The sequence below is a fragment of the Indicator indicator genome, chromosome 21 (assembly GCF_027791375.1).
Source record: "Indicator indicator isolate 239-I01 chromosome 21, UM_Iind_1.1, whole genome shotgun sequence".
NCBI lineage: Eukaryota > Metazoa > Chordata > Aves > Piciformes > Indicatoridae > Indicator > Indicator indicator.
This window is the reverse complement of record NC_072030.1, coordinates 3654446-3668355: the sequence shown is the minus strand read 5'-3', so window position 1 is coordinate 3668355 and position 13910 is coordinate 3654446. Positions and strand designations below refer to the sequence as shown.

At 42.4% G+C, this 13910-nt stretch overlaps 1 protein-coding gene across 1 annotated transcript in view; it reads right to left on the bottom strand.

The window, feature by feature from the left end:
- Positions 1–13369, bottom strand: part of PRMT3 (protein arginine methyltransferase 3) — a 52221-nt gene extending 38852 nt beyond the window's left edge. The window contains exons 1-8 of the mRNA XM_054390550.1: positions 13245–13369; positions 12539–12621; positions 12372–12421; positions 11003–11105; positions 9170–9323; positions 6330–6471; positions 3304–3369; positions 857–978 (exon numbers count right to left, since the gene is read on the bottom strand). Of these exons, the coding sequence (XP_054246525.1) occupies positions 857–978; positions 3304–3369; positions 6330–6471; positions 9170–9323; positions 11003–11105; positions 12372–12421; positions 12539–12621; positions 13245–13354 (830 nt within the window). The 5' untranslated portion in view covers positions 13355–13369. The remainder of the gene's footprint in view (positions 1–856; positions 979–3303; positions 3370–6329; positions 6472–9169; positions 9324–11002; positions 11106–12371; positions 12422–12538; positions 12622–13244) is intronic.
- Positions 13370–13910: the final 541 nt, after the last annotated feature.

Genomic DNA, 13910 nt, shown 5'->3' with positions numbered 1-13910 from the left:
CCTACCTGGGATTTCTTTTACATAGTTGCTTGTACAAGAATCAAAACATGAAAACCTACTCACCTCAGCTATCAAAACATGAAAACCTACTCACCTCAGCTATCAAAACATGAAAACCTACTCACCTCAGCTATCAACAGTCCACATTTACATTCACTTTTCTCCTACTTCATGCTAGGAAATCCTTTTTAAGTGTTCAGATGCCACTGCTTCATACACTCACAGTCTCCCTTATTACCCTCCATAGGCATATTACCAAAATGTGGAGTGGATAAATGAGCCATCAGACATGTGGAAAGCTGTCTAGACCATAAGGTTCGAAGAGATCAAAGAAGGACTACAAAGTCTAACTGGTAGCCAAGTATCAGAGGTGTCCCTCAAGGTTTAGTGCTAGTTCTGATACTAATTAACACTTTTATTAGTGACCAAATGGGATGGAATGCACCCTCAGCAAGTCTGTGGATGATGCTGAATTAGGGGGGATCAGCTGATAAGCCAGAGGGTAGGGCTGCTATTTAGAGGGACCTCAGACTGTAGATATGGGCTGAGAGAAACATCAGAGACCCAGGAAAGGTAAATACCTGCACCTTGGCTGGAATGACCCCAGAAAATAGTACAGGTTGGTTCCTGCTGGTCAGAAATCAGCTCTGCTTGCTGTTCCTCACCCTGTCCTGACAAGGGGGTTGTTGAACCAGCTGGACATAAGTCAGCAGTGCGCTCTTGCAGCAAAAGGGGTTTTTGATGGTGGGTTGGTTTGCCAACACATAGCAAGTGCTAGGTGATCATGAACTCCTACCAGCATGTCAGTAAGTTTTTACAGAAGTATTCACCATGCTTTTCTTGGAAATTTTCCTACCTAATAATGTCCATGGCTTGATAGATAATTTCAGATTGGTCAACTCCGATCACTTTCTTTGCACCTGCTCTGGCAGCAAACATGGAGAGTATTCCAGTTCCACAGCCAACATCCAAAACCACCTGAAACAAATGAATGGAGGTAAAAATAAACATCTGATTTCCCTTGCTACAATTTTTCTACACATCCTTCTACATCAGTGAGACACCATATTCCAACAGTAACATCAAGACTTACCATTAAAATCAGACACATGCAAGTCAAACTGCAGTTCTATCTCTGCACTGCCTACTATCTTTGACAGAGAGACAATGAAGCAAACTAGCTCATAACATCCATCTCCCACATCTTTCACCAGCATTGTTGTCCTTATCTGGACCTGCTCCAACACCTGAATGTCTTTCTTGTAGTAAGTGCCCCAAAACTGAACACGGTGCTCAGACTTTCATGACATTACCTTTGGTAAATCATCTTTCAAGGCCCCTTCCAACCGCTAACATTCTGTGATTAATTTTTTAACAAAAGCATCATCAAACCACTCTGGGACCAACCCCATGCTTGAGAATAACCTCAGTTTATAAGACATTTCAAGGCAATAATGCATCCTTACTGACAAGCTTTCCAGCTTATGAGCTATTGAGCATTCTTGCTTTGGCAGAGCAAAAATTTGCAGGTGCACTTTTAAATTCCACCTGACAAATGGCATCAAAGCAAATCTTTCATGCTCTGCACAGTAAGTCTGCTTGCCTTCCCTTGTATACAATTCTCTGCCTTCTGATGATGGATACAGAACAATGACTCTGAAGCCAGCAGAAATAAAAATAGCCAGCTATCCTCAGCAGCACAGTCTGAGCTCTGCTGAGATGTACTGGGAAGCAGGACACCTATCACCTCATACTCCAATAGGTGTCAATTCCACAACTCATTCACAAGTTACATATAACTATGTAATGGCTACAGAAATTTCTAGGCTGAAGTCTTCTGAATAGGAAGTAAAAAAAAAAAAAAAAAAAATCAATGTTCTTGCAGCTGCTGAAATCTCACACCCAGCAACATCATCTATTCTAACACTCTACCCATGGCAGTTAACAAAATAGCTGAGCCATGAAAGCTGGAAGTCAGAGCCAGAAATAAACCTCTGTGAAAGAAGGATCTTGATGCACAGTTGCATGAAAGAGAGCAATCACCACAAATTGGAAAAAAAATCAAAACAGACACCACTTTGGACAGCTGCCCTGGTCACTTAAAAACCCAGATGGAACTCATCTAGCCTTAGGCAGGGGATAAGGGTGGAGAAAAAGGCACAGGAGAGAAAATGTACAAGCTGGAACACATCTGAGGAGTGGAAAGACAAGCAGAATGATCACCAATTAGCCTAAGGACAAGGGTCTACAGCTGAGGTGTTCTTGCCGTGATCACATATGGACTCTCACCAGCGATCTGGAGTAGCTGGACTGGCAATTTGACTACACCATAAAACACTGCAGCACCACATCCTTCTCTGCAGTCTCAGCAAAACTGATATTCTGCTTTCAGTAACAGGGAAAAATTACTCCACATTCAGAAGCACAGGAGGTCAGGTAATTTGGCCAATTATATCAATTCTACCAATGAACTTTTAGTAGGAAGGGACTTATTACAAGGGCTTATAGTGATAGGACAAGGGGCAATGGCTTTAAGTTTGAGGTCAGACTTAATGTGGAGATTAAGAAGACATTCTTGACAGTGAGGGTGAGAAAACACTGGAATGGGTTGCCCAGGGAGGTTGTGGATGCCCCCTCTTTGGATATGTTCAAGGCCAGGCTGGATGAGGCCTTGAGCAACCTGGGTTGGTGGGAGGTGTCCCTGCCCATGGCAGGCGGCTTGGAACTGGATATGATCTTCAAGGTCCCTTCCAACCCAAACCATTCTATGAAGTCAGTGCAAGCTCTCCTCACTGCAAGTGATATTACCAGTCCCTGGGTTCAAGTCCCTTAATAATAACACAGTCTAGAGAGTCTAAACAACACAAATTCAATCAATCAGCTGTGTCTGAATTCTTGGCCAGCTCTAATCACACAGTGCTTCTAGGATGTTTTTACTGTACCAGGCACAAATTAAAATTCCCTTGAATCCCAGTAAAGAGGCCATCTAAGAGAGATTCTCTTTAATAGAATAGACAAAGGCAGCTCAACTTAACCACACCAACATAATTAATGAACATCCTGACACGCCACACAGGCCAATGACAACAGTGATCAGCACTTCTGTTATCAGCACTTTGCACCCTCCAGCAGTTCAGCAGCACTCCACCACCTCATAAAGCCAGAGCACGTTAAATCAAGCCTTGTCACTGTGATACTCCATTCCCACAGCTACCAAGTAGCCAACCTGAAGGATTTCTATCACTGGAGAAAAAAAATAATACAGGAGAGAACTGATTGCCTTTTCTGAGCTGTTTTACCTACCTTGTCCTTGAAGATATGTGGGTTTTGATAGATGAAGTCACGATAGCTTTCTGTACGCACTTTATCCTACAATGTTAAGAATAAAAACCTGCTCATTTTTTCTGCTTAGCACATTGTTCAAAAAGGGATAAAAATTTGCTTTTTAACGTGACCCACAGACATTTCATGGCTACTGTACTTGTAAAGGCTCTGCAGTCACAACACTTCCCATACAATATTCTCTTTAGACTTTGTCTTGGCAAATAAAGTCAGCTGAGCCTCTGGAACATAAATAAGCAATCAGCTTACAGCTTCCTGACCTGCTGCAGCTGGATGTTTCAAAGTTCTTAATACCACTTTCCAGGAACAGAGTGGCACAACTGCATCAACTTTACATGACAATGGTAAAAATTTGAGCCACAAGCTTAAAAAAATGTTTGTGTTATTTTATTTTCGGCTACTCCTGTGCCACACAGATACCTTCAAAGAGAGTTATGGATCAGATGAACCTTTTCTATTTTTGAACACACTGCAGATATGCAAATCTAATGACTAGCTAGTAACTGAATCTGTAGAGGCCATGCTACCCAAGCCCAATAAAATAAACACACAAGTTTAACTGTAATAGAACATGACCTGAGAAGCTGGAATGTTTTCTAGCATACAGTTAAATATTTATAGTATATTTGTGTATGAGAGCTAGCAGCATAGCTAGATCTACCAGCAAGGTAAGCTATCAAAACACTGAATCTCTTAACATGCATCAGCAGGTACACAAACTGACAGCCAAGTATAGGTTTTGGAATTGCTATTGCAGTTCAAGTGTCAGAAGAAAGCAAAAGAAAAATTACTTAATTTTTTATCTAGCACAGTCAAGCCTATAAATAACACTGAAGTATAAAATCCAGCTGTGTGTATTTAAATTGGTATTTTGCTACTGTGGCAGGTAGGAGTTTTTACAAACAACAGAGTAACTAACAGCATTTTTTCCAGTGAAAAGGAACAAAGTCTATTTTATTAGAACAAGATCAAAAGCAGAGAGACTGAGAACCAGGAATATGGTCACAAAAATTCAAGAGACAAAAAAATTACTTTGAGGCTTGAAAAATCCTAAAAATCCATGTTTAAATTAAATTTAGTCACACACACAAGTCCCAAAGAGACAGGGATGATTCTAGAAAATTGTACTTGCAAAATTATACGTCATTAATCTTAAAGAGAAAGAGATCCTTTTAAATCCATGTTGGTTTACCTATGACATTAGAGCAACTATTTTCAGTACTTCACCTCTATTGCAGTATATAATAAAATTTGCTGAAATAACAACAACAACAACAAAAAATCAAATAAAAATCAGAATGCTCAGCATCAATCGAGAAGGCAGTCAGATGGAAAGCTTTCAGCCTTGCACCCTGCCCACTCACACTGCCTCAGCACTGCCCCAACTCAATCAATGCAGTTCTAGCTGCTGTCTCCACTCCATGCACGGCTGCCCGAGTAAAGCGCTGTCATTCACCTCAGGTCCCTCCATTCATCAATTCCATTCTCCCACTTCCCATTTCAATGTAATGCTTCTGTGTGGTTGGTTTGGTTTTAAATAAATAAAAAAAATGGTAAGGATGTTTATTAAGATGATAGTCCAGAAATTCTTGAGGAGGCAAATACACCAAAGGAAACATGAGCCATTTGGGCCAGTGTAAAAGTAGCAATGCTCTTGCTTTACCTCTGAAGCACCTGCAGCAAAACTCACAAATTTGAAACTTCATCCTACCACTACCAGGGTTAAGGAAAACAAAAAAACCAAACCAAAACAAAAAAGACAGGGATGAAAAAAAACTAATTTCCTAGCACACAAGAAAAAATTCAATGCACATGGGGTAAAAAGTAACTGGTTTCCTGCATTCAGCAAAGTCCAAAGTCTTCCTAAAAACATTCTGTCAAGCATGCCCTCAAACCAATAAAATACAATTTTGGACCAATTTCCTTGTGCAGAGATGTGTAGTTTTATAAACTTGATTAGCAAAGGGAAAAGCTTCCTCATGCCACAGCCTGTAATATCTCTAGCCACGTCTTTACACAACTGCAGAACCAAGCTTCTACCACTTTTATTTCTCTTCAAGAGTAAAATCACCTTTCTCTATACATTCTTCTACAGATAAATCTGTGCTTCTGTGAAATCTCCCCTTCCCTTTAAAATTAACCTCACACTCATACTACTTTAAACACCCTCATGCTATTTTTTAACACCCTCATACTTTTTGACACAAATGCATGTGTGTTTCTACATAGGCGCCACTAAACGATTTACAAATCAGGAAACTCCATATGCTACCTGCACAGACTAAGTCACTTGATAACTCTTTGATCTATCTTTACATGAGGCAGGAATTTTTATTCCTGCCTTAACATAACAAAAATGTTTGTGTCTTTCACAGCTATGATACTTTCTAGGAAGCATTATAAGATTTTTTGATTTCCAGGCCAATTATAAGTTGCTGGGGCTTGTGTTTATTTTTCCAGAAGTTAAAAGGGCAGACACAGGTTTGCTTTTGAAGAGTTCAAAGCACTGATTTTTTTCATTTAACTTTTACCATATAAAAGGTGTATATATATATATGTTACCAATACATTCACCTATGCATGAATACCAACAATTTCAGTGTATCCAGTGCAAAAGGAAAACCACAATATTGCAAATTTCAATTGTTAGGAAAAGAAAGTAAAGAAAAATATTCACTGTCTATACCATGTTTTTATCCTTTATCTTTTCAGCACCCAGGAATATGCTGCTTTTGGGAAGGTAAGGTTGTTGTACAGGTACTGCAATATACCTTCAAGCCTATCTGTAAATGATTTTATGTTCCTCATGCTTCCCATGAAGTAAATAAGGCTGAAAAAAAGCTCTCCCAACCCATCTCCTGGGGAAAAAATGTCATGTACAGAAAGGGTTAAAAATGCAGCTGCTCTGCAGTATATATATGGGCACACAGCCCACTTCAATCCATCTCTTCAGTCCTACTAAGATGCAGTTGAGATGGCTTTCTAACCTTTAGCATCTCTTCGTGTATCCCATAATGCCCGTAGGAGCTGAAGTAAACGCCATCCTCATCCTCCTGAAGGTCCGCAATGGCGCTGGATGATGAGCTGCTCCCCACATCTGCCTTCAGCACAAAATCCTGGGCAAATTGTCTGTAATCAGTGTGAAATACACCCTTGAGACATGTTGATGGGAGCACGGAAAGCAGAGGGGTAAGGGGGGGGAGAAGGGGCTGGAAAGAGAGAAGGCATCCAGGCTGCAGCGGAGCTCTGACAATGGGACCAGCGTTAAGTGTGCACAGGCTCCCTCTGCCGGCTCCTCCGGCACACTGCACCACTGCTCTCCAGACAGCACCCCCCGGCGAGGACCCGCAAACAGCAGCAGCGAGAAACCCACGACTTCATTGCTATTTTGAAGGAGGAATTCTCTCTTTTGCGCTCCCTAGGACAAAAGCCAGCACCACAATGGGGAAAACGAGACATGTTTTAGGCTGTGTAACACAGAGACAGCCTCAGTACAACAGCACTAGAACTACAACCAATGCACCAGTGCAGGACTAGCGGAGGGTTGGAAGCACTTGAAAAATAAGGCTTTTGGGTGGAAATGTAGGATCATAGAATAGTCCAGGCAGGAAGGGACCTCCAAAAGTCCTCCAGTCTGACCTCCCCACAGTCAGCAGGAACATCCCCAATTAGATCAGGCTGCCCAGGGCCTCATCAAGCTTCACCTTAAGTATCTCCAGGGAAGGAGCCTCAACAACCTCCCTGGGCAACCTGTTCCAGTGTTCCACCACCCTCATAGTGAAGAACTTGTTTCTAACACTCAACCTAAATCCACCCTTCTCTAGTTTGCAGCCATTGCCCCTTGTCCTGTCGCTGCAGGCCTTTGCAAACAGTCTCTCCCCATCCTTCCTGTAGGCCTCTTTAAGGTACTGGCAGGCTGCTATTAGGTCTCCCCAGAGCCTCCTCTTCTCCAGGCTGTCCTCAGCCTGTCCTTGTAACAGAGGTGCTCCAATTCCCTGATCACATTCATGGCCCTCCTCTGGACCTTCTCCATCAGATTCATCTCCTTCCTATACCGAGGGCTCCAGACCTGCACACATTACTCCAGGTGAGGTCTCACCAGAGCAGAGTGAAGCAGTAGAATCACCTCTCTGGATCTGATGGCAATGCTGTTTTTGATGCAGCCCAGGATGTGATTGGTCTTCTAGGCTGCAAGCTCACTGTCTGCTCACATACCAGGGCTTAAATTCAATTTATTACTTTGATTTCATGCTGCTTATTTTTCCTCCTCCATGGCCTTCCATTCCTGATAAGCATGCTCATTTCTCTTTGATCACAGCAGTTTTGATGACAAAACACACAAGAGGTTTACCATGAAAACACAATTAACAGTTGACAAGCAAGCAGCTCAAACTATATGTACAATGAACTGAAAAAGCAAACATGCTTCAGCCAATGTTCCTCTACATGCCCAATATCAAGAAAACTTGCATCCCAGACCATTCCAAAGCTCCAATTTAACAATGCTCATACTTTCCTAAATAGGAGCTAAATGTATAGTAGCTGTAGTTACCAGTGCCACCCTTACAGAGCAACAAACCCAGAAGTACTGGTTCAGTCCTGCTAAACTAGCTTGGATGGGGAAGAGAAAGTGGCAAGGGAGCTTGTATTGAAGGTTTACCACTATCTGAAACTTCCTATGTTTGCTGACATAAAGGCAAACTTTTTAAAGTTTTTAATACTGCTCTTTACCACAGCAGTTTGCAATTTCCTTACTTTTAAGTAAAGAACAAAATGACAAAACCCTAAGCCTGCAAAAAAGAGATTCTGTGACATATGATTAAGTACAATTAGCCTGCTCTGAGATTTAAACCCACTCTTAAATGCAGATGTCTTTAAGAAGGATTCAGCCAATAGTTCCTCTAGCCAAATAACCTATTGAGACAGAACTTGTCCTCCTATCTTTCTAATTAAGAAAAAAAAAAATAAGGACCCCCAGGGATCAGTACTGGGTCCAGTTTTGTTCAGTATCTTCATCAACAACCCAGATGTGGGGATTGAGTGGACTCTCAGCAAGTGTGCTGATGATACAAAACTGGGGGGGTGTTTGACACCCCTGTCAGGCTGTGTTGCCATCCAGTGAGATCTGGACAGGCTCAAAGCTGGACAAAGGGGAACCTCATGAAGTTCAGTAAAGACAAGGGTAGAGTCCTGCACCTGGGGAGGAATTACACCAGGCACCAGTACAGATTAAAGGTTGTCCTGCTGGAAAACAGCTCCACAGAGAAAGACCTGGGAGTCCTCGGGGACTTCTTATCTCCATGGGACAGCAATGTGCCCTTGTGGCCAAGAGGGCCAATGGTATCCTGGGGTGCATCAAGAAAAGTCCAGCAGGTCTAGGGAGGTTCTCCTCCCCCTCTACTCTGCCCTGGTGAGATCACACCTGGAATACTGCGTCCAGTTTTGAGCTTCTCATTTCAAGAGTGACAGGGATCTGCTGAAGAGAGTCCAACAGAGAGCAACAAGGATGACTGGGAGACTTGAACATCTCTCTTATGAAGAAAGGCTGAGAGGCCTGGGGCATCATCAGTGTTGAAGTTCATCTCTAAAAGACTAATGGAAAAGAGTCTGAAAAACAAAGAATGGTCTGAAGCAAAATTCATATTTCTGGGCCATGTGCTTAAAAAGGTCAAACCTACAGTCCCAACACAAGTCATGACTTTTATTTCAGTTACATTCTAACACTTCTTGGAATTTCTATTGTCTTTGAACATGAATATCTCATCTCACCTAAACCACATCAAATAAATAAAAAAACCAAACCCAAAACTTCAGTTTAAACCCTTACTTCATTTTTTGAAGATCATCTTGTGCTCTAGCCAAGGCTGCTTCTGCAAGTCTTGCTCTGTGTTCTGCATGTTTTAATTGTTCAAGGAGCATCGCAGACTCATTTAAACCATTACAAGGCAAAACGTTTGCAGGCTCACAAAGATCTTCTATATCTGATGAAACAAGGAGAAAAAAAAACCCCACAGTCAAATGTTGCTTCACAGCAGGATATAAACATACCATGCTCTCAGTGTTGCTATTTCTGTCTTTAGATGACTTGTAAAAGTAGTCTGTTTCACAAGAAGCATCATTGAATTTGATAGGACTAAATGCAAGACAAGATACCACTTAGGAGAAGAAAATATGCTAGAATCAGAGAATGGTTTGGGTTGGAAGTGACCTTAAAGATCAGCTAGTTTCAACCTCCCTGCCATGGGCAGAGACACCTTTCACCAGTCCAGGTCACTCAAGGTCTTGTCCAACCTGGCCTTGAACACCTCCAGGGAGGGGACATCCACAACCTCCCTGGGCAACCTGTTCCAGTGTCTCACCATTCTCACTGTAAAGAACCAACCTTTAAGTTAACAAATCTAGAAGTCAGGCTTCTTTAAATACCAGTGTTTGATTACTGGTTAATTACAGAGTAAATCTGATGTATTAAATAAGTTAACTACAGACCTATCCTCTATTTTTCCAGTTACACTGAGAGATCAAAAGGGCTGTTAAAGGCAAAAGAAGGTATATACATTCAAAACTTCTTAATAGCTAGACAGTAAGTCACAAATTTCAAACCAATTCCTCTGGCTTTTAGAAAGCTTATAAATACATAGAACTCAAAGCAGCCTAAGCAGAATGAATCTAGATGAAATATTGCTTTGTAACTACCAGAACCCAGACTCATGTCCCATTCAACTCCTGGTAAATTAAACTGGTGATTTCAACAGGTATTAGTACATTAAAAATGGTGTTGCTGTGGTTTTGGATACAGTTAGGGGTTACTGTCAGCTTATTGGGCGAAAGACTTCATTAAAAAACCCACAACTAAACAGGTGTCTATTCCTTTTAATAATAGTAGAGTGACTATTTAGCCCATGGGACAATCTCTGCTACTGTGCAGCAGGGCTTGCTTAAAAAAGGGCAAAACTGCCTTCCAGACTACACAAAAAAGAAAAAAAAATCCACAAGCCCTAAGTACCTTATGGTTTAGGTCAAAGAAAGATGCACAATCAAGTGCAAAACAGGAAGAAAGTGAGAGGATCATGGGCAGCAAAAATAAGTTCAAAAGTCAGACTGAATTCCCTCAGGACCATCTGATGGACTATTATGAGAGAGGAACTAAGGCTGCTTGGACAGATCACTAGAACCACTGAAGTAGCAGGAATCTTCTTTCCAGCTGTAGTATCTTACACTGAGTTGGTCCAAAATGGAATTTGTGTAACAGATTAAGATCTTTTCAAGAAGACAGATTACTTACTCCTTACTTATAGCATGCATTTTTGAATTAATGCAGCTGACCTTAAATACCTACACCGAGAAGCTTTAAAAGCTTCACAAATCTTCCAGGGAAGTACCTCTTGGACCTCCTTAACCAGTATGCACAGCATCTCTGCTATGAACATCCTATCCACAGGAGAATGCAGATAACAATAGGGCTAAGGAAATCTCAGTCATTAAAAATCAACCTGTAACACCTGGTAAAAACTTCAGAGCATGACTTCATGTCATTACTTCAGCTAGTATGTGCATTTTCTCATGTACACAAGTCCATTGAACAACAGTGATGATGACACCAACTCTGCCAATACCACATCTACCCCACAATGCAGTAGTCACACTGAAAATATTTATTCACCAAATTGAAGTAGGAGATCATCTTCTAGCTCTGGTTTCAAATATTCCTCTCCTTCCCAAGGCAGTGGGCTGCTGAGAGAACTCAAATACGCTCCTGTTGGTTTCTAGGCAGAAGGAGGTTAAGTATATAAGCTAGATGTCCATAAAAGCACCAACCTTTCAATTTCATTCAAGAAAATGAAAACAAAGATCTGCTCTTCCACCCATTAAAGCCACTTTGATAATATCCTGTTTATTTTGTTGCAAAGGCTGAGAAAGGTATTATTTTAAATCAGGAGCAGTGTTAGCAGTGAAGAAATGAACTTCTGGCTTCTATCTTAGCTCTGACAACAAGTCCTCACCTTAGCATACTGACAGTGCAACCACAGTGACCAGAGAATAGCATGAAACTACATTTATGAGCTAGTCAGTCCCAAAGCCCAGGAAACTACAGGATCAAGGAACTGAGTACAAGCAGTAAAGCACAAGAGACTGACAGACACTGAAGCATACTTGTAGGATCACACCACTGTCAGGAATCAAGTTTACTCAGGTGCTTGACTGTGTCAGACCAGAACTTACAGCAAGACAAATCAATAAATCCAAGATACTAACAGAGTCAAGTGTGCCTACACAGTGCTGTCGGGACAAAAGTCAGAAACACCAGAGTCTCTCCTGTTTGCATCCTGCCAGCTAATACTTTGAGAAAAGAAGAGGTCAGATTCTGGAATTCACTATTGTCCATTTCTCTGCTTATCCTGCATAGCTAGTTATGCTTTAAATAACTGATTATTTAAGACTTGAGGATTTAAGTTAAAAATTGCTTAATTACATAAGATAGTATTATGGCTGAACCTAAACTTTTAGGGAACAACCAAAGAAGATACTTCAAAGTCAGAGAATACACAAAATATTTCCAGGTCTAAATTAAAACTGTAAATTTCCATCAGCTTTCCTGATTCTGCTATTGTTTGGCAGAGATGAATTTAAGATTCTGTGACCTAAGGGACCATGTGCAGCTCATGTCCCCAGGAAAGTCTCTTTTACACCAACACACATGCAAGGACTGAGAAACTTCAGTTATCAAGAAGTGAACCCACTGCTGGAGCGAGACAGCAGAGTCAGAGGCCAAGATGAACAAAACCATGTGATACTGCATTGTGTGGGGTTTCTGCAAGTCTGAACATCCTCTTGTGGAAACAATAAAACTGAAAATGAAAACTATTTCACACTTATGTAAGCCAATCAAAAGCCATTTTAATTCCTAGGATTTCTTATTTCTAGATAGAGAACATAAAATTTCCCAGTTAATACAACAGGCAAATGCCAGCACAGCATCTTGATTTCCCATTCTCCAGACAGCTTACAGAAGTGGTAGGTGGCACACTTACCTTTAATCTAACAAAGTTTATTAGTTTAACATATCCATAAAAATCAAGTCCTGAAAAGAAAGAAAGGGGAGAAAAAAATAAACATTAAAAAAAGAGAGCTTCCATTAGGGAAAACCACACACATTTTACAACCAATTATTTACAACAAATCAGGAATAAAACCTTACCATGTTTCTTGATCACTTCACAAACATTGAAGTGATGCTCTGCCTTGCAGTGGGAGAACACATCTTCAGCAGAACTAAAGAACCTGCAAGTAACAACTCAGTAAATACACAGTACTAACACGTTCAGGAGTTGGAACACTGTTGGGGGTGTTAAGTGCTCTGTTCTGACCTATGAGACACAAAATACATTTTTGCCTTTAAGATGAACAGGCATCTGCTTACCCAGGTGCCTCACAAAGCAGCACTCCCCTTGATTGCTAAACGTCTTGCAACAAAAGCTAATCAATGCAACACCTGTGTTTGACAAAATCACAAACCCTCTTAACTTCCAAAAGTTCCTTAAGAGTTAAACCCAAAATCTAAGAAGCACACATCTGTAAGGCAACCTGGCCAGCTAGATCTGCGGCACCAAAATACACTTTTTGATCTATTTACTGACAACGGGAAAAAATGCTCAAGAAGCTTTCTTCACATTGCTTCAGGACCAAGAGAGAGAATTATTACTCCCTCCTTTAGTCCAGATTTAACACACCTTTAGCTCTCAGGATGCCGCACAGACGATCCTAAGCCATAGAGCACTGTCACAAGTTATTTATTTCCTTGCCGGGGCCGCCTCCCGCAGGCAGAGTTTGGGCTCCCGCACCCCAGAAGCCTCTCGGATGGGTGAGGGAAGCGCAGGGCCAGCGAAAACCCACCGCGACCCCACCTGTCGCAGAAGAGACAGCGGGTCCGCAGGTCCTCGGCCGTGCCTTCCCCTTCCTCCTCCTCCTCCTCCTCCTCCTCCCAGGCGTCCTCGCCATCGGACAGCTCGGGCATCTCCTCCTCGGCTGGCAGCCCGCTGGACCCTGTGGAACCCACAGCAAGAGGCCGTAACTGACAATGCGATGAAGAAGGAGAAAAGCAGGGGAGAGGAGAAGGAGAGGGAAGAAGGAAGGCGGCACTCGCCGCAGCTGGGTACCTGCGGAAGCCGCCCGAGACTCCATAGCCACCGCCACCGCCACACGTGCGCCGCTTCCGGGTGCTGGCCCCGCCCGTACGTCGCCGCGGAGGGGCCGGCCCGAGAGGGTTAGCACGTCCCCTAGCGAGGGCCTCCGGCCGCTGTGCTCGAAAGGCGCGGGAGCGGCGGAGAGTAGCGTGGCGCCACCTTGTGGCGACGCCGCTGCCGCCTTCAGGGCGCTCACCGAGGCAGCCTCAGTCAGCCGCATCCACGCAGGTGTCGCGGGTCACACCCTCAGCCACCCTAAAATACACGAGATTGGTGCTCTTGGCGGGTTTCTGAGTTTTACAAATAGCGTGGCTGCGACGGGAGAGTAAAGGAAATAACACATGCGTGTCGGCTTTTAAAATAAGGTTAGCAACAGACTTGTAACTG